The sequence below is a fragment of the Aulonocara stuartgranti genome (genome assembly GCF_965226115.1).
Source record: "Aulonocara stuartgranti genome assembly, chromosome: 7".
NCBI classification, from domain to species: domain Eukaryota; kingdom Metazoa; phylum Chordata; class Actinopteri; order Cichliformes; family Cichlidae; genus Aulonocara; species Aulonocara stuartgranti.
Window position 1 is genome coordinate 18,950,958 of NC_138945.1, and position 26,202 is coordinate 18,977,159.

At 41.1% G+C, this 26,202-nt stretch overlaps 1 protein-coding gene across 1 annotated transcript in view; it reads right to left on the minus strand.

Annotated features, from left to right (window-relative positions):
* col27a1a (collagen, type XXVII, alpha 1a) overlaps positions 1-26,202 on the minus strand; it is a 66,053-nt gene that overhangs the window by 5,994 nt on the left and 33,857 nt on the right. The window contains exons 13-46 of the mRNA XM_082538718.1: positions 23,970-24,023; positions 21,834-21,878; positions 19,243-19,296; positions 18,984-19,028; positions 18,055-18,108; positions 17,625-17,678; positions 15,953-16,006; positions 15,814-15,867; positions 15,155-15,208; positions 14,952-14,996; positions 13,055-13,108; positions 12,891-12,935; positions 12,753-12,806; positions 12,605-12,658; positions 10,566-10,619; positions 9,863-9,916; positions 5,115-5,168; positions 4,865-4,909; positions 4,375-4,419; positions 4,131-4,184; positions 3,037-3,090; positions 2,673-2,726; positions 2,511-2,564; positions 2,301-2,354; positions 2,085-2,192; positions 1,949-2,002; positions 1,739-1,846; positions 1,589-1,642; positions 1,436-1,489; positions 1,187-1,243; positions 1,025-1,078; positions 892-945; positions 740-793; positions 99-152 (exon numbers count right to left, since the gene is read on the minus strand). Coding sequence (XP_082394844.1) covers positions 99-152; positions 740-793; positions 892-945; positions 1,025-1,078; positions 1,187-1,243; positions 1,436-1,489; positions 1,589-1,642; positions 1,739-1,846; positions 1,949-2,002; positions 2,085-2,192; positions 2,301-2,354; positions 2,511-2,564; positions 2,673-2,726; positions 3,037-3,090; positions 4,131-4,184; positions 4,375-4,419; positions 4,865-4,909; positions 5,115-5,168; positions 9,863-9,916; positions 10,566-10,619; positions 12,605-12,658; positions 12,753-12,806; positions 12,891-12,935; positions 13,055-13,108; positions 14,952-14,996; positions 15,155-15,208; positions 15,814-15,867; positions 15,953-16,006; positions 17,625-17,678; positions 18,055-18,108; positions 18,984-19,028; positions 19,243-19,296; positions 21,834-21,878; positions 23,970-24,023 — 1,893 coding nt within the window. The remainder of the gene's footprint in view (positions 1-98; positions 153-739; positions 794-891; positions 946-1,024; positions 1,079-1,186; positions 1,244-1,435; positions 1,490-1,588; positions 1,643-1,738; positions 1,847-1,948; positions 2,003-2,084; positions 2,193-2,300; positions 2,355-2,510; positions 2,565-2,672; positions 2,727-3,036; positions 3,091-4,130; positions 4,185-4,374; positions 4,420-4,864; positions 4,910-5,114; positions 5,169-9,862; positions 9,917-10,565; positions 10,620-12,604; positions 12,659-12,752; positions 12,807-12,890; positions 12,936-13,054; positions 13,109-14,951; positions 14,997-15,154; positions 15,209-15,813; positions 15,868-15,952; positions 16,007-17,624; positions 17,679-18,054; positions 18,109-18,983; positions 19,029-19,242; positions 19,297-21,833; positions 21,879-23,969; positions 24,024-26,202) is intronic.

The window sequence follows — 26,202 nt, forward strand, 5'->3', positions numbered from 1 at the left end:
AAAACACATTTTTTCTAGACAGATAATTTGCAAAAATGTTTCTTTTTAATTAAACACTAAATGAACCTGCTGTGGGTGTATGAAAACAAGTCACTTACTTCTGGTCCTCTGGCTCCTTTTGGTCCTGGCTGACCCTGTTTGCCTTTCTGACCCTTAAGAATGAGAGATAGAAAGTTTTAAGTGTGCAGTTACTGAACAGGTATTGATTATTAAAGGTGTGTACTGACATTTTTAAAACACATCTCTGGTAATATTAAATGCTTACTGGGATGATCTTTTGTTGTTAGCCCACATTGCACAGTGCTGTACTCTTTGGTAAATTTTTCTGATCATGCACAACATCAGCTCATTTTTCAACTTTTGCAGAAACCTGCTGATCCTTTTGCAGCTATTTATGTCTCTATATAAATAGAGTTAATATGATGCGCATTTATATGAGGTAATTACTTTTTATGCACTGAACTAGCATCCTATATTTTTATTAGCAAAACTGTTCACATTATTTATTCCAGTAATGGAGTAAGTACTCCATCCTACCACCTCCCTACACCAAAGTGCCAAAATGTTACAAATATGTCATTTAAAAATTGTACATTGATAGTTGCATTTTATATTAGCTTTGTATGTCAAAGGACCCATTATGCAGACTGGACCATTTCCCAAGCTGTAGACCAACTGTAACATATCGCTGAGAACCTTGAACCCCACACACATCATCATTTTTGTTTCCCATCCTTACTTGATCTCCTTTGCCCCCTTTGGGTCCTTGCTGTCCTTGAGGTCCAGGATGTCCCTGAAATTGACAACTGTGTTAATGAAAGCATGTAAAGACAAACCAGGTGACTGTCCCTGGTGTTTGTATGCCTGAAAATCACAAGTTTTGGCACTTACTGGCAGTCCGGGAGCACCGGGTCTACCTCGCTCACCATCCACACCAATTTGCCCCTAAAACATAACAACAGATTATAAAACAGATAATCACAAATTAATATTATAAAAAATCAAGTGGAAGGATGGTCCTCACTTTGTACCCAGGATCTCCTGGCTCCCCTCTTTCTCCTCTGTCCCCTGGAGGTCCCTGATAAGATACAAAGTCTATTAATAAACTGAAAATGACACAATTTCTGCAACTGTATAAAAGACAAACACGAGAAAGAGAAAGGAAAGTAAGTTGGGTGTGACTTACCATGTCACCCGGAGGACCAGGAGGACCCTCTACCTTCCCATCATCCCCTTGTTCGCCCTAAGCATAAAAGTAAGAAAAATTTTACCCAAATGTTTTCGAGTAATACAAACTTTCTTGATGATTTAAGCTTTTTTGAAATGCCCCCTGAGTGTTACATATTCAGCTTATTCCAGGGGCACAATAAGGATTTGGCCTATGATACAGTGAAAGAGTAAGAGAAACACGCCACGTAAAGTGAGCAATGCGTACCTTTTCACCTTTTGGTCCCTGAGGCCCTATGGGACCTTGAGGTCCCTGATGGCCCTGCAAAGAAAGTCGCAAATAGTCATATTATCTAAACTAACTATAACAAATGCTTCATTGTGCTGACTCTGATGTATAACCTTAACAAAACAATCTTACCTCATAACCTGCAAGACCAGGCTCCCCCTGTTGACCCATTCGACCGGGAGCGCCCTATAGAATACAAGTGTTGCATCTTCAATTGTTTTATCTATTAAAGGATTATTACGCAAAGTGCTTGTGATTTACATTATTACTATTCCACCTTACCACATGACCAATAGTTCCTCTGGAACCCTTTTGCCCAACAAAACCTGGCGGTCCAGTCTTCCCCACTGACCCAGTCTCCCCGAGGTGACCTTGATTACCTTTGGCACCCTAAACGTACAGGATAAGAAGAGTTAGAATATACCTGAGCACACAGCATTTGTGTATTTGTTATTATTTCTGAATACTTGTTAGGTTATTTGATGCTAGCACCTTTGACCCTGGTTTGCCTTGTTCCCCAATTTTGCCAGGCTTCCCTTCTGGACCCTACCATGACAAAAGGTTTAGAGTGAGGTTTAAAAGTCTGTGCGTGTGTGTATGAATTTTAAAAGAAAGACAGGTGACTTACCCTGACACCAGTGAATCCAGGACTTCCAGGGGGGCCCTCCTTTCCCTTTTGTCCGGTTTCACCTTTTTCTCCTTTGTCACCCTCCTGACCCATGTCACCTTTTTCCCCCTAAAGGTGCACGATGGACAGCGGCACTCTTACACACCAAAACTAATGCTTTGGTTTGGAATACAGCATGGAGGACAGTTACATCACGAAAGGGAAAAAACATCTCACCTTGGTTCCATCAGGACCAGCCGGACCAGCTTCTCCCTCTAGACCTGGCTCTCCCTGCGCGCGCGCACACACACACACACACACACACACACACACGCACACACACGCACACACACACACACACACACACACACACACACATAAATATATTATGCTTATGAAAGAAACAAGAACAAAGAAGACTGTACAGCATAATTCAGATAAACATACCCGCTGTCCTATTAGTCCCTGCTCTCCGATATTCCCAGGAAGTCCAATGGCGCCCTGACACATAAACACAGATAGCTCTTAAACTTTGATATCCTGTTTACCACTACAGAGTAAAAACATAGAGCACGCCCAGCTAAAACTACAACAATATTATTCTCTCACCTTCTCCCCTGGCTCCCCTGGCAGTCCTGGTTCACCCACTTTTCCTGGAGGACCCTTGAAAACAGCAGATGACTCTTTGACATTTCATATGAATAATATCTCAACTTTTGTGTATGTATTGGCAAAAGAGAGAGGCGAGAGAGAGGGGAAAAAAAGAGCCCTTTGTTATGTAACTGACTGATTAAATCGGACAGATTGGTTAAATTAAAGAGCGTTATTGATCTACTGGGGTAGGATGAGGAACAGATGCCACATATTTATTCATTTAGTTTTCACAACACCCTTTTTGTGCATGCAAATAAATAGCGTGACCTTTTGCATGTGGAATATGAATCCACGCTTGTCTGTAAGCGAGGTCTCTCACCTTTTGACCAGTCTCTCCCAAAGGTCCGATAGTCCCACGTGGCCCTGCCGGTCCCTAAATGACAAGAGAAATAGAGATGTTTCAGCCTAATTAAAATCAACTAGATTGTCATGTGCACAGAAAGAAAAAGAAAAAGGAACCTCTGGCTGATGTTTACTGTGAGTGTGCCAGTGGCTGATAAATCAGCACGCTTGCAGTACCCAGTTTGGCTCTGAATGCAAAGACTAATTGTGTCACTGATCCAGCTTCTTAAATGCTGATGCTTTGGCACAAAAACTTCATAAATAATGTCAGGGTACATTGCAGCCCTTCTAGCTACAAGATTGCAGCACAAGGAACATAATTGTGAAGAATGAATGGAAAATACGATTTTTCTCTGCTCTGTGGAGTATACAGCAAGAGAAATTATGTTAGTGATCAATTTTCTACTTAAACAGGAAACAGGAGAATATCAGCCTGTAACTCTGTCATATTAATGAAAACAAAGAGGGATGGGGTCTCCAGTGCTGCTGCGGGAAAGTCAGTATGCATGCAAACAGACACATTTCTGAGCCTCTATTTGTGCTCTGCCTGTCCCGCTGTTCAATAAAACAAAGCCACAAGAAGGAGAGCAAATCTTTTAAAGTAAAGACTGGATCTATTATAGCAATAGCAATCACGTCTACTTCCCTGCAAGTTCAGCAGTTTAGCGCTTCTATAAATGCGGAGTTTCTTTTTCAAAGATCAATCTTGTTTTTTGTCACTACAGAACAGATGTGCAAAGAATGAGACAATTCTCTGGCTGCGCCAGAGGAAACATTTAATACAGGCGAATATATTTTTAATAGGCACTCAAAAATGTCTCATAAACTAGCTCCTGGCTTATGGGAGCTAACAGGGCTGGGCAGAGTGAACTACTCTACCAAAAAGAATTATTAATATTAAAACTCTCAGAAGAAGGGAGAGGAAGTTTGATGAGCTGCAATGAAAATACGGCAAAAGACTGAAAAGGAAGGAAAGAGACTGTGGATGGTCGGAGATATCAAAACAGGAAAGGTATAAAGATGATGAAGGAATACAAGAGACATATTTGAGAAGATGGAAGAGGTTCATACTGGCTCGCCCGCTATTCCCTTGTCCCCTGGAGATCCAGAAGGCCCCTGGATACCCTGAAAATTTAAAAATCACATTTAAAAATCAAAAGAATGGCACTGCATTTCAGGTGTGATGTCAGATACAGTATATTCAGAAAATGACATCAGCAACTATAAAATAGAGAGAGTGGAGTTTCATGACTTCATCTAACCTTCCTCAGTTGTATTTGTTCAACATTCACATGTATGATTATAATGAACTTACAGAAAATCCTTTAGGTCCGGTTTCTCCTGGTTCTCCTTGCTTTCCCTGGAAAGACATAAAAAAAAGAATTAAAACAAAACGGTTCTACAGTGCGTATTTATAAACTTATGATGTAATAACACATACGATATGTTATTTGCCTGTCTAGCCATACAAACAAGTGTATCTTTGTGAAATCTATTACACTGATTCCTATCATGTTGCATTTACAACCATCTCTATAAATAAAGATCACTACAAGGTACTGCAACAGCTGCTCAGATACAGTAAGTCTCAAAGTCTCAAAACAAACAAAAAAAAATCAAATAAAATGAACAATAAGTTGTCATATATGTAAATCTAGGCCACAGACTGTGGGTCTCCACACTGTCGGTATCATGTATGTCCTCTAAATTATGCTGAGGTCTCACTCCTCGGGAGGAACATAAGCACCAAAAAAGTACATGAGAGGAAGAAGTGGAAAATCAGAAAGGTACCGCAGGAGCTTTACCTGCGGTCCAGGGAAACCTAATTTTCCTGGAGGACCATCAGGACCCTGCAGAGAGGAAGAAGGATGAGCGCTAGCAACTGTCCATACACATCAGTTTATTTCATATTTCCAGGTTTCAGAATGGAAAAAAGAAGATGTGTAGCCATTTTTTGTGCTGATCGTTGCTTATTTAGCAATTTTGTTCTCTTATATGCTTTTTTTCTGAATTGTGTCTGCGTGATTTGATAAAAGTATATCCCAGCGTCCTTACCTTCTTGCCCTCTAATCCAATCTCTCCAGCTGGACCGTCAGGCCCTTTCGCTCCCTGAAACACAAGACAGCTGTCACTCCACCAACAGAGGTCACTGTAATACTGCCAGAAAGCCACAACATACTGTAAACAAACATCTCTGTACACTTTGACACCAACACTTACAGTGTCCTGCATTTATCAGGGAAATATCAAAAATAAATATATCTGTGTGCTTGTAGTTAATGTATGTACATGTGCACAGAGGCTTCATGTAAAACTATTTCAATTACAAGTCAGGGCATGCACATATGCATACTGCTCACACTTAAACACACACATTTTTAGAACAGCTGTCTCTTTACTTTACTTGTATCCACCTGTCAAATAATCATTGTAAATCCACTAAAAGGCCTGCTAGTCCTGTGAGTAGTGAAAATAAATAGGAACCAGGCAGTATACCAGCGCAGTCCATCTGCTCTGCACCTGCATCCAAACCATATCTGTTGTCAGCGCTGTGGAAGATACTGGCTCACTAACATCGAGAAGATGCTCACTGACTGTGACTGTGTGACACCACACGGGTCAGTCGGATCTGATCGGATCTCGGTGGCTATAAAGAGTGAGCGTTTAACTGCCCCTTTCTCAGGATAATTGAAATATTTTAGAGTGGAAATCAAAAAGCCTATAACATGACAGCCCCACAAAGGAGGCCTTGTTGTGAGAGTGATTGATGACTGGGCACAGTGGGAGTTTGGCCCATGGAGAACAACGCTAGCTGAAGTGCTATAAGCCTATTATACATGGAGCTGGATGAGCACCGCTCATTAACATTCCTGTCTGGGGTACCTGCTACCCACTGGTTACGTTTACATAGACTAATTAGCTGACATGTACGGAAAATATTTTATTCTATCTAGGCAAAGAAAACATATTTATGCCTAAAACTTGATTAACCACATCAAGAGAGTCAGCATCTATATGAACTGGCCGTCTTGGATGATGCCAAGAGGGAGGGATGATGAGATGACTCTTCAGTATGGAAAACATTAGCAGAGGATTTCTAGTGATTAGAAGTCATGAGGAGTTATTAGACACAAAACGTGATTGGGTGACTCCTTGTGGCTGACATCCGCAAGTTTTACTGGAGTTTTTCTTCTTTTTTTAAACTAGAAAATAAAAACAGACACAGAAAACGACAGCAGTGGCACTAACGCCCTACAGGCTGATGTTGGCGTGCAGTTTTATCTCCCTCTTTTTTCCCCCCACAATATATGCATGTCAGAAAACAGTCTCTGCAGAGCCAGATGTCACAGTTCACAAGGCCTCGTGCTTCAATCCAAGTAGGGAAAATCTAAAACACATATGCTGTTCAAATGGTAGTTGTATGCAGTCTCATTTCACACTAAGATGCTTTATCCAAGCGTGACAAAGTCTTTGATACAGAGCTGTTACAAAACAGCCTTACTTCATTTTCTTCTGTCCAACGGGAACATTAAATTGCTTGTGTCAGCTCGGACTTCATCGTGCCAATCAGTTTGTGTTTACTTGCTTCATTAAACGTGGTGAATGCTGAATACACTAAAAGCTTTTTATTTTAAAAACTGTTGCTGGGACTGAGCTTGTGCACATTTAGACAGCGGGGGTGAGATATGAGCGTCTGCGGTCGCACACTTAAGATCACAGCTGCTAACAGAGTCTGTGAGAGAGTAACTCCTGGCTTGCTACGCTCAGGTTTCTAGTCTTGGAAGACCCAGCGTACTAAGTCATGTAGCAGCAGGCAGATTTATTGGCAGTGGAAGCTGCTGACATTAGTAATAACTGAAAACACAACTTGAGATTTTAGAGCGTGGCCAGGCCCATCTCCCATAGATTCTTCAGATGAAGAAGCTCAACCCTTTTTTACGCCACTTTCCAGCTGGCTCATTGGACCCAAAGCAGTAAAAAGTTCCCAAACTAAAAACAGGCTAAAACTGAGGGTACGTTCACAACTGTGAAGTAAAACTCACCGTAAACATAATTATAGAAATTGTCCTCATTATCTTACTCAGAATTCATTATTATTGCACCTGAAAGCAGATGTTTAAGTGGGACTTCAAGAATTTATTTGCTTCATGGTGTTCCAGATGTCACATTTTATGAGCAACATCAATTATTGAGGATTGAAATTTCTCTTGATGGTATTTATCCAGATACTATTTCAGGTCTTAGTCCCTGTTTGCCTGGTTATCGTCTTTCAAGAAAGCACTCTGGAGTTTTATGTGTTTTTTATTGTTCCTGCAACGCTGAAATTGAAGAAATCGCAGTGTTGTTATTGGCATTATCTGTGTCTGCTAATTATCTGAAGTCTATTTGCATAGAGTTTGTTGCCACAACACTGGGGAAGTGTTAAACAGGTCGTAACAGAGAAAAAAAAACACAGGTGCTCTAACTTCCTCTAGAGTACTAAGCAGTGTAAAATAATGTAACTCGCTGCTCCTATCACTTTATAAGTATTAACTTCACAAGTGCAATTTATAATGCTAATGTATTTACACGAGGTTTCAAAAAATAAAAAATATATCAAAAATCTAATAATGAGATTTTTTTAAAAATGGAAAAAAAGGGCGAACAAGGGGGAAAGAATAGGAGGGCAACAAGTAGGTTTTTAAGGAGACAAAGAAACAGTAAATTTAAGTAATCGGTAAGTAATTTTAGGTAGTGCAGGAGTAGTTTTAAGTAAATTCAGGAATTTCATAGAAAAGGAAATTATTCATGGAAAGTAACTTCATGCACTGCATAAGTCATTTCGTGGTAATTTTGTGGAAAAACAAACAATATTTCCCTACCTTACATTGTAAGCACACTATATGTATTATGAAGTGGTTTAACTTCCATGTAGTTTGCAGGAAAGGAGCGTCTCCTTTCCTGCAAACTGCTCGGAAGCTTGAAGGTTTTGCTTACACAGTAATTGCGAAAGAACAAAAATTAAGTTAGACTTTGCTCCATCATTTTAATGGAATTATAGAATAAGACAACATCCATCATACACATCAACATAATGAATATCAAATAAAGCGATGTAAAAAGGCAAGATTATCCACTCCATAATGTGGCCTGCACCATGATAAGTAGAGCGGGTTCATGATGTAAGATGATGAAATATTGTTTCTTTTTCTGCAAACTTAGCATGAAATTGCGTACTACTAATAATTGCTTATGCAGTACTTAAATATTGTTACTTATTCTAGTGTTTTTAGTGTAATTTCAAATAAAATCCATTGAATTTCTATTTAATTACAGGGGAATTACTCCCCATTCTATCCCTATACAACCGTTGTAAGAGCTTGGTTCACATTGCCGGCAATAAGTCAGACTCGTTCCCGGTGGGTGATGGGCTCCGCCAGGGCTGCCCTTTGTCTCCGGTTCTGTTCATAATTTTTATGGACAGGATTTCTAGGCGCAGCCAAGTGGCGGAGGGCTTTCGCTTTGGTGGCCTCAGAATCTCATCTCTGATTTTTGCGGATGATGTGGTTCTGTTGGCTTCATCGGGTGAGGGCCTCCAGCTCGCACTGGAACGGTTCGCAGCCGAGTGTGAAGCAGCGGGAATGAGGATCAGCACCTCCAAATCTGAGGCCATGGTTCTCAGCCGGAAAAGGGTGGAGTGCCCACTCTGGGTCGGGGATGAGTTCCTGCCCCAAGTGGAGGACTTCACGTATCTCGGGGTCTTGTTCGCGAGTGATGGGAGAAGGGAGCCAGAGATCAACAGACGGATTGGGGCTGCAGCTGCAGTAATGCACCTAGACCGGTCCGTCGTGGTGAAGAGGGAGCTGAGTGTAAAAGCGAAGCTCTCAATTTACCGGTCACTACGCCCCTACCCTCACCTATGGGTAGGGGCGTAGTGACCGGTGAGGTGTTCCAGGTATGTCCCACCGGGAGGAGGCCCTGGGGCAGACCCAGGACACGCTGGAGAGATTATATCTCTCGGCTGGCCTGGGAACGCCTTGGAGGAGGTGGCTGGGGAGAGGGAGGTCTGGGCCTCTTTGCTTAGGCTGCTGCCCCCGCGACCCGGCCTCGGATAAAGCGGATGAAGATGGATGGATGGATGGGATTTACTCCCTTAGTCACGGGTCGTGTTATAAAGCCTCAGCAGTGGCATTTGTGAGTGATGTGTCAGTTTGCTATTAAAGCAGAATAATTCAATCCAATCTTAGTTAATCATTAACATAAACCCTGCTTCCCCAGTTTACTATATTTATCTGCAAGCAGCTTCCAGATGAGCAACAAAAGCCAGATCCCATTTTCCAACCACAACAGAAGTGATGTTGGACTAACAATGACTCGTTCCCATAACCACCAGTTATTGTTCCATTTCTATGGAATGAAGAAAAGAGCATTTGGTTTACATCACCAGAGCTCTTCTAGTGCTCACAATGAGTTCGCCCCCCCCCCAAAAAAGGCTGAAACATTAATTCTTCAACTTTGAAACTGCATATGTGTGCAGAAGCACCCGCGTCCTTTAAAACATCTATAACATCAGCTCAGATCCCGCCACACATCACTTCACCTTATTCACCAAACAGCTCTGAAAGCAGTAGCACAGATCTCCTATAAACACACAGCAGAGGATATGCAAAACAGAAAATGGTGTATATACACACTCTTCTGCCAAGTCTATGATCTGTTCTCAAGGCTGGGATCTGTGACACAGTGACTGCAGAACGCCAGTCAACACCTAAGCTGCAAAGAAAAAACCCCCCAACTAAACTCACGTGAACCTTTCGACTTACCCGCAAGCCTTTAGGCCCTCTGGTACCAGTTGGCCCAGTCGCTCCAGGAGGGCCCTGATAAACAAAGGAAAATGGGGGATAAAGAGAAAACAAGGGGGAGGGACAGAAATAAAACAAAGGTTTACACTGACAGACCACAGAGCCCCCTGGCTGTTGACCTTGCAGGGCAGCCTGACCTCGGGAACATACTATAGGGTTTGTTGTTAGATCTGTCACTCACATCAATTAAAGGGTCTGCTCTGGAATCCTGTCCTGCTGCACCCCAAACCCCCCGTATTTATATTTGTTTTGGTGGCTCAGTGGCCCCTGCTTTCAACCAATGATTGGCCCGCTCTGTCAAAGCCGGCCACGGCAAAGAACGGGGGGCAGGGGAAGCTTCTAATTGGTTATAGGTGTTGGGCTTTTGACTGACAGGAGGGTAATGCACATTCGGCGGGAGGCTGCCAGGTTTTATAATGCTCAGAGAAACCTACAGAATGTTGGTAACTAAAATTACTTAAAATATAATCTACGAATGAATGAAATTAAAATACTTTAAAAAAAATAAGAAAAAGTTAATTGATTAATATTTCAAATGTCTATGAAACAGACACTTACTATTGTTAGTAACCACTCACTGTCACCACTATGATTAGAGAGGATCATATACAACTATGAATGAGTAAAAAGAAAGTGCAAAATATGCAAAAGGATGGTGACTTACTGGTCTTCCTTGTGGTCCAGTAGGTCCGGCCTCACCTGGTCCCCCCGGGTGACCCTGGTGTGCAAACATAGATAAACATAAACTCAGTACATCGATTACAACTGATACACATCAGGAAAAAACACAAAAACAACACAAAATGATGATATTCTGACACTTTCACCTATTACAAAGCAAGTTTATTTAAGCAGAAAGGTGTTGACATAAAGGCCAAACTCATTCTCCAAATTGCACTGAGATGTGTTTGAGGCAATAAATTGTCCATCTTTCACACCCTCATTGGTAGTTCAAACATACATCTGGAGAAAAGCTCTGTCCGCTGGAAAATACGTTTTATGTAACGATGAAAGAGAAAGCGGAACAGAAAGAAAATAGACAGCATGAGGTGATGATTTTATGTAGGAAAACATACTACTTTTGGCTGCTTTTCTCTCTCTCTTATTTTTTTTTTTTATAGTAGCTCGTTTTTGGCCAGGCCATTTGTAAAAGCATAACTATATAATGGGGAGTACTTCAGTCAGAACTACTCAAGACAGCCGAGTGCAATAAAAATCTATCCAATACACAAACTTATAGCACAGTAGGCGGTTCTGATGTCATGCAGGAATAAAACAAAGAAGCCTACAGTATGAGCACTCTGTTAGTGACTATAGATGTCTGCTGGTCAGCTCCCTTCACATTGTATGATGCAGACTTTTCCAGAGGGTCTGTTTCTGTTTTGTAGCTGGCCAACACAGAACTTCCTTGTGAGTGAGTATGTGTGTGTGTGGTGAAGTCCTCTGAGAAATCTAACTGGCTGTCAGCCAGCAGGAAAACCTTCTCTGCTTGAGCAACAATGATGACTAAATTCTTATCCACTCCGGCAAGTCGCATACATTAGACAAGTCCGTAAAAGACCCTACACGATAAAGAGTCGACGAACTCTGTTTGAAAGAGCAGGTTAAGCTAAGTTATCCTTTATTGATCTTCCTCTCAACGCTCAACGCATCCTCAGTATTCAGAGCAGCGTGCAGCCACTGTGTGGAGCTCTAAGCCGGCACCTCAGTCAAATCCCTTTGGGAGAGTTTATCTTGTGATATTTTCGATGGCATTTTGAACTTAGGACCTGAGGCGACAGTACTAACCACTGAGCAGAGATGTCAGACTAATTTTAGTTCCTGGGCCACATACAGACCAATGTGATCTCAAGCGTGCCAGGCCAGTGAAACCATTGCATAACAAACTATAAAAAAAACAAAACATCTCTAAATGTTACCCTTTCTTTTAATATAATGGACTACAATCACTGACAATGAATAAACCGGCCATTTCCCCAGTGACTGTCTCACTCCACTGTCATTATAAAGAAAGGCTACTGTAATAACGTTTAAACTCTGCAAAATCCTACATTGGTTCAGACTGGATTCCTTTGGTGGGCCTGTTCTGGCCTGCGGTCTGTATGTTTGACACCCCTGGGGTAAAAGAAAGTGTACAACACTGAGGGAATTACTCAGAGGTCCTGCAGACGGTAGAGAAATTATCAAGCGATGTCTGAAAAAAAAAAACAATATCCTCTTTCTATTTTTGTGTTTTCTTTTGAAAAATTTCCAGCAGGACTGTCAGCACTTTTCTGACCATTAATACCATCACAGAGGTAAAATATCACAACGGATTCACTGGAATTATTTCCACCTTTGTTTGAATGAATATTACAAGCTCTGTTCCCCAGTTAAAGCCCTCTTGTCAATTGCCAAACCACTGCTTAGAATACAGGGTTTAAAGCTGCCTGAACTGTGACGACTGAGCTGTGCTTTGAGGAAAAAAAACCAACATATTCTGTCACATTCTTGTGGTACATGTGTGCTTAATCCCTCACAGCACTATATTCCCATGGGAATAACAGACACAGTTTAATCTAAAATGACCATTTCTTAGGATTTTTAACAAAGACAAGATACCTTCTTTGGAAATGTAATCTTGAGGTCACGTTTTAACAGACTCAAACGTCATTCTTTCTCAGTGTGAAAGCCCTCCACACTCTAGCTGTCATTCTGTCTTACCGTTGGTCCCTTTTCTCCAGGTGGTCCAGGAAGGCCCATCTCCCCTCGATCTCCCTAAAATTGCACAAGTCCAGTGTTTTCTCTTCAACGTGATCTTGTAAAGACTATTGAAATAAATTCATGGGAAAAAACCCCCGCAAATTATTACCTTCTCTCCTGCCAGTCCCGCCTCTCCCACAGGTCCAATGAAGCCCACCAAGCCCTGAAACATGTTGAATGGATGAATTAATAGATGTTTGAATTAATGAATTGGTAAAAAGCAGCCAAGCCGCCAAGGGTTTCTTACTCTCTCTCCCATGGGTCCAACTTTTCCAGTGATGCCGGCCTCTCCCTGCAGAGAGAAATATGCAATTACTTAAAAGATTAGAATAATGAATTTAATGTTCTTCAATGTATTTTGCCAAAAAAGCAATAAAAAAAAAAACATAAATAAAAGTGGGTTTTTTTCACCTTAACTCCCTCTGTACCGAGTATCCCAGGGAATCCTTGCCTGCCCATTCTACCCTGAAAGATTTTAGCACAGGATGATGAATAATGAGGGATGCACTTGCCAGTGAACGCATCATTAATGTTAATCCCAGATTCTCAGCAAGGATAAAAGATCTTTTTCCTGTGAGATGACAGCTTGAGGAGAGAAGCGGGAAACGGTCGGTTCACCGTGCACGTACATATGCAGTGCGGTTTACAGGTATTGCTGACAGTACATTTTGGCGAGCTGTAAAAAAAGTGATAGAATGACTAATGCTCCTCTTGCGCAGACAGTCATTCCTGGGGTTAAGGTGGGTGAAGGTAAGGACGTTTTGGAGGGGAGGGGGGGGGGGGACTTTTTTACTGGTAGTACCACCTTCAGGTCAGGAATGCCTGAGCCATAGTTCTTGATTGAGTGACTCAACGGTACCAAAGTTTTACTCAGGTTTGCTCAGCTGCTTATACAACGCAGTGCTGGATAAGGCTCTAAGATACAAAGGGTGAAGGCAGATTCTTGCAGTTAATTAGAGATTTCCAAGAATTCTTCTTATCATCTTTTTTAGATTAGAGGAAGATCATTCATTGTGCAGAGAGAGAGAGACAAATGAAGAGCAAATGAGAAGATGAGGGAGAGGATAAAAAAGAGAGAGGCGAATGCAGCGATACAGAGTGTCAGTCTGTGCTGAAGCTGAAAGACAGCTAGCTGATGAGGTGGAGGAGTAGGAGGACCTGCGGCACCTGGCCAGAGATCAATCACAACTCCCGGAGGAGTCGTACGGCGCTTCCCCTCGGAAGGAGCACAAAAAGGAGGTTAGAGTCTGATGCAGGCGAGTGGGTGGGAGGAGGGTGAGTGTGGAGGGAGTTAGGCTGAAAGAAAGTGCAGATGAGTGGAAGAAAGGATGGGATGACAATTACTTAGGTAGCATCTGAGTTTGTTTTGCTGTGAAGTGTAAGCTTGACCAAATATTTATTCTGAAAATAATTTTTTAAAATTTCAGTCATTTCAAAAATATTTTAATAGTCACAATCACAAATCTTATGCTTCTGCAGTGGCCCATTACTGTCTTCAAGCATTTTATGACACCTATAAATCGTTCCACCTATAAACATGGTGATTGCAATTATTGCCCCCTAGTGGCCATGATCAAGAATTGCATGCACCATGAGTAAAATCTCCTGAGGCTACAGGAGGCTGTGTAAGACACAGAACACAAGACTTCTGACTTGTCCAAAGCAAGAAAAACCCACAAAGAGAGCCTACTTTATCACCGTTCATATGCTCTCTAACTGTGGCACAGCGAATGTTGCGCATGCATAAAGCTAAAGCTGTGAAGTTAAAATACGTACGATGGAGCTGGCTGAGAATTAAAAGGAGTAACACATGATTTAAAGCAAGCCACATATTGATCTTGTATAGCTCTTTCTGTCTTTGTGGTTAGGTTACTGTCTACTCTGTAGTAAAAGTTTAACCCTGGGGTGCAAACACCACGCTAATTTAAACAGTAAGTATTAATTTAGTTGATTGTCACGCTTGGGGACAAATTTAGCCTCACATTGCAATGCTTTTCACAGTCTAAGTGATAGCTCTGTCCCTTCCCCTCCCTCTATCTTTGGTGAGGAGCTTACCACAGATAGAAATAGGATGCTTCTGCATGGGATACAATTTAGACAAACATGCTAAATTATACGATACAACTACAGAAACAGGCAATTATAGCCCTTGTTTTTCACTGATCAAACATGCGCACATTGTGTTGTTCTAACTTACGATACTCTGGTGGAAAGTAATGAGCCTTGTTTTATGGCCTACATGAGACCTGACTATCTTTCTCTCGTATCCTCTATTTTCATAGGAGCAGGTGTTTAACCAATAACTCACCTCGAGTCCTGTTAGGCCCGGTGGTCCAATAGGGCCCTCGTCTCCCTGGAAACAGATGATATTGATCTTAGCAGGGCTTATGTTTAGGGACATTAAGTGTTTCTTAGCAAAAAATAAATAAAAAATCCTTGTGCCATAAATCTTTGAATGCCTGTCAGGGACAGCGGGGTCATTCTTATGTGGGTGGCGTCTGAGAGTCTTACCTCCAAGCCAGGGATCCCTCGTGGGCCTGGTAAACCTCTAGCCCCTGGTTTTCCCTTGATGGGTAAAAGACAGTAAAACAATTGTAAAAGTAATTGTAGCATTTACATATGTGTTTTGAGCCACAGTAGCAGCACTGTTATGGGGAAAATGATACGGGTCTGTTAGTTAGATTGGATGGACAGCCATAAAAATTTGAGACAGACAACAATGGGCCCCAGAGGATGAATCCTCATGACTCCGGTGTTATCGGACAGTTCCTTGGCCTGTATTTGTATAGCACCACCAGTAGGCAACGGGTGAAGTGTCTTGCCCAAGGACACAACGACCGAGACTGAACCGGCAACCTTCCGATTACAAGGCGAACTGCCAACTCTTGAGCCACCATCTACTGAAACTTTCTCCAGATGATGTTTAGTTTATGATCAAGTATAAGCAAAAGTAATGCTCAAAACTAAAATAAGGCAGTGGTATTACACCTACTTATATAAATATAAAAACATTATCATCATGTGAATATTAGGGGGCTGGCGTTATAATTTAGCTCAAGAGCCACTGTATCTCTCCCAGTGTTGCTGTGGAGCACTAGCCAAGTTCTGTCCCTGTTTTGAATCATGAGTTAGTTTAGGGACTGCTTAGCTTAGATCATGATTTTACTAACCTTTGGTCCTTCAAGGCCGTTCTCTCCTGGTGGTCCCATGTCACCAGGAAAACCCTATCAAGATTAAAAAGGGCATCGATTATTATTCTGTCTGTGAAATACAGACATCAAATGCAACAACAAAGGAGTAAATACAAACCTCAGGGCCCGGAGGTCCGGGGGTACCATCGGGACCTTTCTCTCCTGGCTTTCCCTGTAAAACAGAAAGACTTGAAACAGTTGGATGTGATAAGAAATAAAAACTCATGCTGAAAATGAGATGAGAGGATCAGTGACATTTGCAAATGTCTGTGCATTTGGGACAGCCAGCAGCTGAGTCCTGTACTACGAAGCAGGATTTGGGCTTATCCATGTAACTTCAGTGTTACCACTTGTTTGTCTGTTTTATGAATGTGGTTCACTTATTAATGGGGTGCATTGGCAAGGCAAAAGACCTAACTTTTTCTGGAGCAGGTTATGTTTGAAATGAGCTCAACAGGTACGAAAGCACTGCTCACTGATCAATCAAGTCTCAGCAAGTTGTCCACGTCCTGAACCAGCAATGCTGACCATCACACTACCACCACCATGTTTGATTGTTGGTATGGTGTTATTTATGAAATGCTGTGTTAGTTTTACACCAGATGTAACGGGACTCAAAGCTTCCAAAAAATTCAAAGTTGGTCTCGTCAGTCCACAGAATATTTTCTCAAAAGTCTTGCGGCTCATCAAGGTGTTTTATGGCAAATGTGAGACGAATCTTTGTGTGTCTTTTTGGTCAGCAGTGGTTTCCTCCTCTCTTTTACAGATGCCATTTTTGCCTAGTCGCTTTCTTATTTTCTAATCATGACCTCTGACCTTAATTGAGGCAAATGAGGCCTAAATGAGGCCTAAATGAGTCGTTGATGTGTTCTTGAAGTAATTTTGATCGGCCGGTCACTCCTGGGAAGCTTCACCACTGTTTCAAGTTGTGAATAATGGCACTCACCGTGGTTTACTGGAACCCTTTTCCACTTGACTTTGTTTCTCAGATGTTTCTTTACATCGTGGCATGATGTGCTGCTTTTTAAGATCTACTTAACTTTGTCAGACAGGTTCTGTTTAAGTGATTTCTTGATTCAGCAAGTCTGGCATAATCAGTCCTGGGTGTGGTTAGTAAAGCTGGACTTAACTTCCTGAGAGACTGAAATGCTACTTTCAGCTGCTCCATTATTCACAAGGGATTGCTACAGTGGGTAGCTCCACATGTTTGATTTGGCAGATTTCTTTTACATCTGATGCAACCCTATAAAGGTTTGTGCCTCCTTCTAGGATCAGACTAGGGGTCTCTCACTTGTTAGGCAACTATAGAAACCACTACACTATAGAGCCACTTGACCTGATATATTGCTGGTGACAGTTTCCTGGCAAAGAGCAGCGACTTCCTGGACACTCTAATGGATGCTTGTAAACCTCATGGATAGGAAATTGTTGCATCAGGCCAAGAAATAGTCCTGGACATAACAGGCTATAAAAATAGTTATGTTTACTGTTGATTAACAAAAACCCTACTTTAAACATTAAAGATTACATAATGTGCAGGTTTTGGACCTTTTGACACTGCTGAGCTTGCAGTTTTCAGCTTTCTGCTAAGTTAACTGGTATGTCTGAGTTTTGTTTTCTGGCCAAACTGTTAGCACAAAGGCTATTAAGGAAAGAGCTTAAGGACCAATGAAGGCAAAAACAAACAAACAAACAAAAACTAAACTATTGCTTATCTAATTGCTTATCCACATTTTAACAGTTAAATGTATTCCTGGTTTTCATGAATACATTCCCAGACAAGAACTAACCTGTGGTCCCGGTTTCCCACGGATGCCTGGTAAACCTGGGGCCCCCTGGACACCCTGTCCAATACAAACAAAAGTTAAAAACTCAGAGAGACAGTCAGACAGGATCAGAAGCTTAATTTATTTTCTAGCAAAGCAGACATTCGACATGCATGACTCTCTGTTCAAGATTGTGCTATCTCTTGAGGCCACTCTGCTCTGCGATGGATTTGAATTTTGCTTACACACGGAGACAAATGTGGAGGGTGAACACATGAATTTCCTTAAGCTGAACAGCAGACATCTGGAAAAGTCATTTTGCAAAGACAAAGGCTGTGTAACACGAGTGTACTGCAGGTAGCGTTCCGTACGGTGGCTGAGGAGGTCAGAAAGCAGTGAGATAGAGAGCGTGTGCATGTGAGGCGTGCACAACTGTGTTGCAAAGGTGATGTACCTTGTCTCCTTTGAATCCAATCTCCCCTTGCTCTCCAGGAATCCCAATTTCACCCTGACAGAGAGAGAGGAGGAGACGAACACGCATACATAGGTGGATGGATGAGGTATGGACAGAAAAAAAGAAAAAAAAAAGGAAACCATTAGGGGGGAATGAAATGTTCCACTTTTCCAAATACAAGCTTTTATTTATTTTTTTTAAACAGACAATACTAATTAGCAGTTTACACTTTATGAATATCCACACACAGCGAGTGTTATTTACTGGATTAGCCAACTATTCCATGTGGTGTCAGTATGTATTATGAAAGGCATTGCTGCAGTTTGCCACACCACATGTTTTGCAGGCCGTTCCAGCACAAAACAAATGAGTAATAATGAGTAACTGCAGTAATTACAAATGCAAAGTGAGAAGTGTCCAATAAACCAAATTTCGAACATGAGGCCTCTGATGAAGGTCTTTCAGTCACTTTCAGATTTGACTATTTGTGCTTTACCATCATTAAGGTATTGTGCACTGTTCTGGTTTTAGTAGAGGCAGCCAGATTTTACTGCTGTCCTTAAAAGGCCTTCTAGTTGAACCTCCTTAAATCATCAGTGCTGAGTGGTCTCTTCATGCTGCTGTTTGTTTTAAATTTCAAGGACAATGTCTGTCTACTTTTCTTTCATTTTCTTCAATAGCTTGGCTGGCTGCTTTAAATTAAAATGCTTCCATAATAGATTTCACAAAAATATGCATATGGAAACCTCATCTACACCAATAGAAACAATCCTCAGAGGTTTATATAAGTTAATTTGCAGGTGACACCTAATGAGCATGCTGTTTAAGGCCTAAACTCTGGACAGAAATATCTACGGTAGGATGCAAAAGACTACATATCCATCACATGCTGCTTAAACACAGGTCAATAACAGGAATATTCAGATCACCTTATCACCTTTCAGTCCTGGTTCTCCTGGATTTCCAGGCACCCCCTGGAAAAAGCACCAACAAACTGGTTGAAAGGCACCTCAAAAGCCAAATTCGATCAAAAGTACATCTTTACGGCACATAACTGGTAACTAATCCAAATTCAAAAGCTTAAAATAGGCCTTCTTAAAAATCTCTTGTTTTATTGCATATACAATAACTGATAAAAATAAGACAGTGAAGGCAACAGTTTCTATCTCTATGTGTGTGAGAGATTACCTTCAGTCCATTAGGTCCTGGCGGGCCAATCTGTCCCACAGGTCCCATGTCTCCCTAATGCAAGAAGATGGGATAAACAAGAAACACATTAATAAATAGTGATATCACACGCATAACGAACAAAGATGTGGCCCAGGCCCCATTCATTAATGTAAAAAACACATATACAATAAGAGCGCTCTTTGGGATTGATTAAGAATAAATTCACTGTCTTGCTTCCAGCCTCACTATCACATCACACACAACATAAAACAATGGATGATAATATATGACTGACACCGGGAAGAATGAATAGATGTTGTGGTCAGAAGCCAAGATTGTGCATCTGAAGCTTAAATCAAAGAGTAGCCTTGGCTTAGTGTTTCAAACATTAGCCCCAGTGAATAATCGACAGAGGATGTTATCAAATATAAGCTGCAAAATTGCACCTCGGAGCAACTCACTTAATTTGGTATTGTGAGTTAAAAGGCAACCTTCCCCCCAAACTTCTAATCTAATGGAATCTAATACCTGATAATTAAGTCATATCCTGCTGGACTGATCTGTCTCTAAAACAACAAGATCTGCTCTATAGTTTCAGTGCTCTAGTCTCACACTTAAATGTTAATTTCAACGGCATATTTCCTGCTCACAAATAGCTAGAAATGCATGAAGAAACACATTAATCTTACTTTCAATGAATTCTTGTCTATTATTACTCTACCTGAACTCTCACTTGACACTTAGCTGCTCTCTTAAAACAGCAGATTCACTTCTGTATAGACTTTTGTTCCCCACAAATGAACTCTGAAACTGAATTTTGCACATTCGAAAGACACAGATTTGCAGTTTTGGGGTATTCAAGTATTCAAACCCAATGGTCACTAAGAGCAAGGTCCTTATGTATTTTTGTGTGTCTCTGTGTGTGTTTTTGGAGGATGCTGCTGCAATGAGAAATACTTGCCTCCGCTCTGTGCACACATTGAAATCCATCTGTCTAATGCATCTATAACCTGGATTTTGCATTTTAACAACTATAAGACCTTACAAAGGAATCGTATCATTTTTATTTCCCAAGCATAACATCGGATTCTGATTCTGATTCTGATTCTGATTCATTTGTAGCCTCAAAACTTCAGTTATGCATGATACAATGAGATGCCAAAAGGTTGCCCAGTAACCAGCTAGCAAAAGGCTAAAAAGGCCTGTTTTTGTATTTATGCACATATGAAACCCTATAAAAACATGTCTTGATGCATGCTCAATCATCCAGGTAAGTAAATCGCAAAAGACTGATTCTGTTAATAGCGTTTTGATCATTCAGTGGGCTAGTTTCAGTTTTTGCTCAAATGTACTCTTTATAAGGTTGGGGAAACCTGCAGTAAGCTGAGACTGAAGAAGTCACTTGGATGAGTGACGAAACGTTTCTCCTACTGAAAACGCTACGTCCAGATGGGACTTATTGAAAAAACATCCTATTGCACACCAAACAGCACAGACATGTCAAACAGCATTGTAGCATGCACTTGTACTAATAGTGAAAATGCATCATAAACAGTCAGCGTATTGCAAATAAAACACAGAGATGGTGAGATGTGATTACATGTGATGTGAGATGTGATTTCAGCTAATGGAGAAGACTGATAATGAACTCCAGTGATTCCTAACATAATCATAGACTCGGAAACATCATACTGGTGAAAAACTGCCACAGATGAGGCTTCATGACATCAAAGTAGGTCTTGTTTGTATTTCAGAATGGCAGTCTTTAACACAATGAAATTTGGTTCATTTTTCAACTGTTAAATATAAGCAAAAATAAGAAAAGAGAAACTATCTATTTTGAGTGTATTTCTAAGTGAGAGTCGTTGTCTAGACATTTTCTCTACTTCAGTAGTTGCCAGCCTTCACCCAAAGCTTCTCAGCTTTGGAGTCCCCAAAGAAGAGTGACTGTATATTTTTATCTTTGTAGTGGCGCTCCGTCCCGCTGCTACGTACTGTACATTATGCTGACGGATAAGACGGATAAAGAGGACACAAAGCTCAGACTAGGGCTGTAATCAGAGTCCTTCAATTACAGGCCTACTACCACCACCGGTGGCCTAGAATAGGTCGGGAGGAGTGGCAGCAATGGGTGAAGACGGGACGCAACAAGAGAAACCAGGGAGACATTATAATCATACACAATTATGCGGCTGTCGGGCTGGGCAAGCATGGAGGGCAAGGTGATGGGTGGGCGGGGGGCAGCTCTGTTCTAAAAATAGTTATTAAAAGGGCGCTTCAAGAGGAGGACAAGATGCACTGTTAAGGTCTGTGTGATTGATAAACTGCACACGAGTGCCTTGTTCTTCATGTGAGAAAATAGCAGATATAAACTGCACAATTCAGGCTTTGCACTCACTGTGAAAAAAGCCCTGGCGTCTAAGAACCATCCACATTCACCTAATATCTATATTAAATATATGAATTAGATCCCCACCAAACTGGCAGGCGACATAAATGCAAGCTAATAAAGTTTTCTCCTTTTTCCCCCAGTTTTGCAGGTATATTCAGTTTCATTTAAACATTTGCAGCCGAGATTGTGCACAGAAAACACACAAACTACAACTCACAATAAGTCCAGGAACTCCGTTTGGACCGGGGGCTCCCATGTTACCCTAGTTGGAGAGGAGGAGAGAGAGAGTTAGTGAGATGAAGAGAGAGGGAAAAGGAGCAAGTTTCATGGGTTATTGGCCCTTTTTTAAAACAAACATGCTCAGAAGAGTGGCTCAGTGTTCTTCGCAGCTTATGAGAGGGGGCTGTGTGCATGAATATGTGAGGGGTCTCAGGTAAAAGGGATGTGAGACCATCGTCCCACTGTGGCTTTTTCAAATATGCAGGTTCTACCTCAAAAAAAGAAAGAAAAGAAAGAAAGACAAGAGGACAGAGACTGTATCCTAATTAAGGCCATTAACAGGTTTTACTTTAACCCAGTGAAATATCCAGGAGTTAGTACAGTATACTCATTCAGTGTTAAAGAAAATCTATGTCAGTCATTTTCGACTTTTATTCATAGACAGCATAAAGGTTTAGTGAAAGAAAGTAGTTTCTTTCACTAAACTTTGGAAACGTGAAGCCAATGCAAAAGAGACCTGCTTTCTTTTTAATGGCCAGCAGGGGGCGACTCCACTGGTTGCAAAAAGTCTTCCAGTTGTGTAGAAGTCTATGGGAAAAGAAACCTTGGCTCCCTTGTTCTGTGACCTCAGTAAACACTTTCCTGATGACTTAATGGTGGTTATATTGAAAACACAAAGTTTAATTTGTAACTTATGGAAAATTATAAAGTATGTGCACTGGATAACCTCATTAGCTAATGACAAGTTTCCTATTGCTCATGATGCCCAGTTTTAAAGCACCAACATGGCAACAGCAAAACTGGTGGCATCAAAAGGCAACAACATTAAGCAGTAGGTGATGTCATTGTTTAAATGGTATTTTCTTTTATTTACCACCATCATGAAGTTGACTGTTTTAGCCATGGCCATGGTCATTTTTCTTCAAAGGATTACTTATTTGGTGACTTATGACACCATCACCAACACCATCATCACAGCAAATCTGATGACTTCCCAATAGGCCTCATAGGAGGTTGATGGTACATCCATCTACAGGACATTTCTCCACTGCAGCTACCCACAAACAAATAACAAACTATACATCTACTGATGATAGCTTTCCCTCTGCATTTGAAATTACTGATAGCTCAATGCCCCCCAGAAGCACAGCCTTGTTGAGTCTGACTTTTCCAGTAAGCATCTAAGATTAAATAAGTATATTCTGCTTTTTTCCCCAAACATTTTAAGCTTCATCAAGATTTGAAGACAATCTGCTTGCTTTGCAGGAGTAAAATGCATTAAACATGTCATCACAAGTAAAGACAACAAAGAGTGGAGAAGGAAAAAGCAAAGTATATATAAATATATTTTCATATATTCCATAAGCTTACTGATTATTTCATAATAACATTTGATAAATCTAATGCGTAATCCACTTTGGAAGATGGGTCTTTTTCTCAGGAAGAGAATAAACAGCCCAAAAAAGGATTTATTAGCAGTTCAGCTGCCTGCTCTAAAAGCCTGACTCATTGGAAAAGTCAGAAATGGATAGGTGAAGTGTTTTCTAGAACATAAACCTTAACTTCACTTTTATTATGCGTAGTTCAGTGTGCATCAAGTGTAACTTTTTATGTTTTTGTTCTAGAGTTTTCACTGACGGGCTTATGAAGTCCCAAATTTGTAGGAATATCAAAAATAGTGGAAATGCTACAGTCCAATTATTTGTCTTCCATATGGACGGAGTTACACAGACTGGGTTTTGCTGGTCCGTCATTAATGAATGGGGGGAGTCATCAAAATGGCATCCTGTTACATCATTTACTATTCTTGGATATCGCCTTCTCATGGCTGTGAAGCTATACGTGTGTTGGGACGCAGTTTACAGCGGCGAATAGGAAAAGCTACATTTAATACAGCTTTTTTCCTTTTTCTTTTTCTTTTTTGGAAAATATGTGCCAAGGAAAATGATCTACAGCAGCTGGAGGCATGACACGAAATGAAATGCAATAGCGATGCTTGTCGAGAACAACTTCAAACAAAACCCAAACACGGAGGCAAACTGCTGGACCAACTGAGGATTTAGCCACAAGCACTGTGAAAATGTTACAGTAAACATCAGGTGTGTGTGTGTGGGTAAGTAAGCGTGTGACATACTGGCTCTCCATCTGGCCCAGGTGGTCCTCTCTCCCCAAAGTCACCAGGAAACCCCTGAAAACAGAGAGAGGAACTTTAATGTTGGCGACATACAGCAACTCAAACATAGGTATTCATAAATGTATGTCCTGTTGCTTTTAGTTCAGCTCAGAGACAACTGATTTTTGGGCAACTTGGGGGAAACGCGCAGATGTGAACACAGCATTCAAATTGATTTGGTGAGCAGCTCCTTATAGACACATCCAGAATTTATGGAGGGACACAACTATTCATTATAGGAGTGGTTCTGGCCATGTGATGCCCACTGTAATCTGCCCCCCACCCCCCCACCCCCAAATCCACTGATTCACTAACTGAAGGAACCTGTCATAGCCTGAGCAGGAAGTTTTCAGTTGCTTCTTTATTGGCCAAATGACACATTGAGATAAGCAATGAGAGAGAACCAAAGCAGCACATTTAAGGAAGCAAAAACAAACCAAGAAGCTGAAAGATGGTACAAAGCTCTTCAGAGATAATGATCACTGGAGATGGATGATCGTTCTCTGGAGCGTCATCTCAAGTCTTGTGATCTACTGCTGTAATAAGCATATTTAGTTACAGTCACTTTAGTGCACACAAGGCAATTGTATTTGCATTGATTGTGCAAATACTGATGCAAATAAAAAAAGTGCATTGTAGTTGGGGGAAATATGCCAATGTGAATGGCCTTAACCACGGAGTCAAGTGAACAGAGCACACTTTCACAAATACTGCTGACTGCTGCACAGCCAAGAGTGCTGCTACTGTAATAGTGCGGCAATTATAACAGTTTCACAGAGTCAAATATAGCATTAAATATAAAGTAATTTGAAATATGCGCAAAATAAGAGTATAATGGCTCCATTAAAAGCATTAAATCTATCAGCTGTAGGCTGTGTGTAGCCAACTGTTCTACTGTTTTACCGTAAGCCAAGTAATTACCCTGTCCATTTAGCAGTAACAGGGAAGCTAATCAGAGCTTTGCTAACAGTTGGTGGTTTAGCGCAGAGAAACCACATCTGCATAAAGCAGTAGAGCCAAGGCATTTTAAACCAAACCATTCAGAAAGACTCATAATGGCTAGGTTCTGCTATTCTGGCCTCAATGCATTGCTTCAAAATGCCAATTACTGTTACCTCCTGAAAATGTCAGTTATTTCTGCAAGAGTGGAGATGATTTAGATATACTGCATTTAAATCTCTGTCTATACTTAGAAGCAAATTGTGCTGACTAAACGCAACTCCTTTGCAGGTTGTTTCTTGAAAACGAAATGCCATTTCAACCTCACTTTTAGACAATAATAAATCCCTTTGACTGAGGCTTTCTGAATGTTTCTCCTGAAACTTTGCATCAGGTCAATGAGGCGATCCTAACAGCACTAACTGCTGTAATTGCACATTGTTTCTGTAGCAGGTGGAGTACCATGCTACCTAAAAACGAAGAAGAAGAAGAAAGTAGGGTCATTGTGCAACAGAAGCCTGCTTTATAGTACGATAAAATTGTGAGCGCTGGGGGAACACACATCTACGAAGGATGACAGTGACCCAAAAGATGAATCATATAGCTGTCGCCGCTGCTGTACGAGCTGAGGACAAATGTGGGAAACGTGGATTTGCCAAGTACTTAAAAAGCCTTTGAGGAGAGTCATGTGAGCCTTTAGTGTATTTCTGCTTTCACATTATGTCAGACCACCCTTTTCATCAGCCTCAACCTTAAAAAGGATCAAACAACAGCAGCACTTACTGCAAGATACTGAACTGATATAAAAGAACTGCAACAGATGAGCCTGATAAAGACAACCACCACCAACAGACAAAGACAGCCAAACAGAAAAAAAAAGTTATGTAGAAATGTTGGCAATGCACTTTGGAAACTTTTTAAGCTTTCCATGGTTTTAGATATATTCGCTCTTGACTCATTGGTAGATGGCAAACTGTGCGTGTGTGTGCTTCCTCGACAGAGTACAAGTGCTCTGGTGATGGCCATTAAAATGTCTGGCTCGTGTTCTTGTGGTTCTTCTGTTCCATCAGGGAGCAGAGGGATGATCTCTGAGGGATCATCTCATTAAGCGTCCATGCTTTCCATTTTCCATGCAAAAGCACTGAAACCAGATGACAGTGATTATGATAGGTGTGTGTCTTTCAGTTGCTTTTGCAGGCCAGAAATGTGCTTAATTTCTAAATTTACTTCAGTACATTTAATGCTGTCTTTTAAG